Below are 3,935 nucleotides of genomic sequence, written 5' to 3'. Positions count from 1 at the left end.
TATCCCTGCAGCCACTCTTTCTGCTTCAATTTATTAATAAACGCTGATCACATTATTAATAAATTATGATCAAAATGCTAAAGAGATTTCATTTATTTTTACTTAAACTTGCATTTAGTTAACAATGTTTCAAACACTTTTCAATGGAAATAAAATAGAAAGTACATCAATTTTTCCTAGTAAGGAAGTTAATATATATATATTTTATATATTATATAATACATTACATATTATATATTATATAATATATTATATATATATTATATATATTGAGAAATTTTTAATACTTATTTATTTTAGTTTTCGGTGGACACAACATCTTTATTTTATTTTTATGAGGTACTGAGGATGGAACCCAGCGCCCCATGCATGCCAGGCAAGGGAGTTACAGCTTGAGCCACATCCCCAGCCCAAGAAGTTAATATATTAAAGAATATTTTCTCACTTGAAAACAATAAATCGGGCTAAGGGCTAAGTGGCCAATTGATTAACCTGACTCAATCTACATCAAAAATAAATTCTGAGTATAATAGATTGAAAAGAATCATACTAGATCTGGAGTGTAGCCCAGTGATAGACCCCTCATGCACATGGTCAACACTTCACCTACAAAAGTCACAACAGCCAGTGAGGGTACACTTATAAACAGTTACTGCTATTACCAGTGAGTATAAAAAAGCTTTCTGAGGGTAAGGTAATAATATTAATCAAATACTTTTAAAGCTGCACCCTCTGTGACAAAACATTTCAACAGAAGCCATCCCCAGAAAATATCAAAATTTTCTTTATAGTAGGAGAAAATTGAGAAAGCATATTATTGTTAAATACTAGCCATTTGTTAAAATGAATCAGAAATTTTTTATGATAGACTATTAAGGAGACTTAGTGACTTTTAACATTTTTCCTGAGGCTGATTTTCAAAATCAAATTGTAAACAATCTGAAGACTGGCTAAATTATGTAATAGATTAGAATTTCAATAGTAATTGCACGTGGTAAAAGTGGTAGGTCATCAATGGGTAAAAGATGAATTATTTTAAAAAAATCAGACTGCTAGTGAATTGGTGAGACTGTCTTTTGAACTCATGAAGAGGTCTGATTCGAAAATCACTTTTGGATTCTCTCAACGGAGACTGATTAAAATGCAATCAGCCTACGGAAGTTGCAGGCGCCCGCAAGGCGCTGTCCGCAGGCGGCGTCTAGGATCCGTGAGCCGCAGGGTGGGTTCTGTGCCGCGGGACCTCGCAGGGTACCCAACTGCAGGCCTGTTTTCCACAGGGTGTTGTTTTGCGTCCAAAAGCAGCTTTACAAAGCTTGAAGGCGGGGCGAAGACAGCTCCTTGGCCAACATCGCACCAGGAAGTAAGAACTCGCGGTCTTCTCTCCTCCCCCTCCCGTCTTGCCGCCTCCTTCCCGTGGTTCTCAGCTTGGTCCGCCGGAGACGTATAAAGGCCAGCCTCCAGGGCTAGTGTTGTTCTCGTGGCTCTCGGTCGCTTGCAGTTGCCATGTCTGGTCGAGGCAAGGGAGGCAAAGGCCTGGGCAAAGGCGGCGCCAAGCGCCACCGCAAGGTGCTGCGCGACAACATCCAGGGCATCACCAAGCCCGCCATCCGCCGCCTGGCCCGCCGTGGCGGCGTCAAGCGCATCTCCGGGCTCATCTACGAGGAGACCCGCGGCGTGCTCAAGGTGTTCCTGGAGAACGTGATCCGCGACGCCGTCACCTACACGGAGCACGCCAAGCGCAAGACGGTCACGGCCATGGACGTGGTCTACGCGCTCAAGCGCCAGGGCCGCACCCTCTACGGCTTCGGCGGCTGAGCGTCCTGGTGCCGCCATCACCTGCTTTCCCCAACTAAAGGCCCTTTTCAGGGCCGCACACTCCCGCGGAAGGGCCGCAGCACGGACAAGTTCGCCTAAGCTCGGGAGCCCGCCCCGACCCCGCGACTGGGCCTGGGGCCCGCGTCCTCGGTTAAGGTGAAGCGGATCCTCCCTAAGCCCTGGGGCTCTGGGGTTCCTCTTAACGGTAACGAGGCTCCAAGGCCCCCTTGTGTTTTCTTCTGCTGCAGAAGGGGTGGATGCTATTAATGGTCTCACTGAGCCTTTTTCTCTATGATCGTAGGTAGGTTGAAGGGACTTGAAAGCTAAGTGGTTCTGAGATAATGTTAAAAAATGGGAAGCCATCAAAGGGTTTCAACCAAGTTACGTAAACACGAGGTCACATTTGAGAACTGTTAAGATATAAGGTGCCCTTGCCTCACCAAGGCAGCCTTTAAGACAAAAGGAGGCAGCTCTTTATACCATGATAAACATTTTGTAACCCCTTTAGCTGATTCCTGTGATAGGCTTCACATTCTGGATTAGTGCTTATTTAATGAAACTTTATTGTATTTGGATTTTTCTGGACTGGGAGGTTTTGTTTGCATGGTATTTTCCTTACATATGGTAAGTTGTTTTTTTTTTTTTTTTTTTTTGTTGTTTTTAAACCTACTTGTGATAATTTCCATTGATTTGTTGAATAATTTTGATTTAATCAGCGCTAAAGAGAAACTATTATATTGCACATACTTTAAGTGTTCTTTTTATATCTAACATTTTAAAATCTGGCTTAGAAATCTGACTTTTGCTTACTGCCTGATGTAGTGAAGCATCATGTAACAACACAGCCTTTTCCAAATCAAGGGTCAGCTTTTGCAATGCAGCCACTGCATAAGGGACCATAAGTCTTACATATTGTTTCCTAATATTATAAGAGTTTATAGTTAGTCATATGCAATTGTAAGAACTGTTATATTCTGCATAATATAAGAAAAGGGGCAGGTCAAAAAAGGAAATTTTGTCTCTTAACCAGATAAAATGTTATTAATATATTGTTTATCAATTATGCTTAGCACAATTATGATTAGCACAAATGTGGTAATACATTGGCCTTACATGGATTGGTTTTGCTCCTAGGTATACATACTTTTGCTGTTATATAATAGGAAATATTTTTATGTGATAAATCAAAAGGCCTGGAAGTCTTTGTCCCCATTATCGACAGTATGATGCCTAAATAAATGATTTCATCCTTTTGCCTACTGTTGTTGAGTCATATACTGAACAAGTCATAATCTCCATCATCTACATACACTAATCCAAAACTTCCTACTACAAATTACAGATCTGAGATTGAGTTTTCAAGAAGTGTCAGAAGAAAAGCCTACAGATACCTTTCAGACTAAAGTTGAGGACTGATTTAAGATTTTCAGGACACAATAGAAGCAGAATGCTTCACCCAAGATCAACAAGGCTAGAATTATTTAGTTAGGAGTGAAATTACTGATTTTATTGTGGCTAAAATTCCTTTACTAATTTCTTCCTAACTTACTTTTAGTTGCTATCTTTTTAAATTTCCAGTTTCAGGAAAATATTAAACATCTTCTGATATATTGTTAGGAATACTTAAGAATGTGTTTGTAGAAAATATACAACACACATGGATTGGCCTTGTTTAGAAAACAACAGAGGAGAGATCGGATGTTATACAAAATAATTTTACTATGCCCCAGTACTTTTCATAGGGATGTAGTTACTGACAGAGGACTCACTGTTTCTTAAAACAAGCAGTCTTTTATCTCTTCACAACTCTATCATGAAAACAGACCAAGTAGGACAAATGATTAGATTAAAAATACCATATTATGAAAATACTTGTTTAAGGGTTGGATCATAATTGCTAGAATTCATGGTCTTGGTTTCCTGACATTTGAAAATTTGGCTCTACCGTAGTTTTACTTGACAATATTTAGTTGTGATGATGAAATTCCCCACATGTGTCAAGGGTAGATGATTAGTAAGTACAGCACATGTTGAAATATAATTAAAAAAGGAAGGGGGGATAAAGAAGTGAGAGTAAATGATCAGGAGACAGAACTTATACAGGATACACCTGGATGTTA

General features: G+C 39.8%; 1 protein-coding gene across 1 annotated transcript; it reads left to right on the top strand.

Annotated features, from left to right (window-relative positions):
* The first annotated feature begins 1,469 nt into the window (after positions 1 to 1,469).
* Positions 1,470 to 2,699, top strand: LOC308650172 (histone H4). The gene has a single exon (XM_081296182.1). It carries the CDS (start codon positions 1,504 to 1,506, stop codon positions 1,813 to 1,815), a length of 312 nt encoding a protein of 103 aa, XP_081152308.1. The 5' UTR covers positions 1,470 to 1,503; the 3' UTR covers positions 1,816 to 2,699.
* Positions 2,700 to 3,935: the final 1,236 nt, after the last annotated feature.

Source organism: Spermophilus citellus (genome assembly GCF_964194105.1).
Source record: "Spermophilus citellus genome assembly, chromosome: 5".
In the NCBI taxonomy this organism is placed as follows: domain Eukaryota; kingdom Metazoa; phylum Chordata; class Mammalia; order Rodentia; family Sciuridae; genus Spermophilus; species Spermophilus citellus.
Note: the sequence above shows the minus strand (reverse complement) of the source record. Positions and strands in the feature narration are given on the sequence as shown.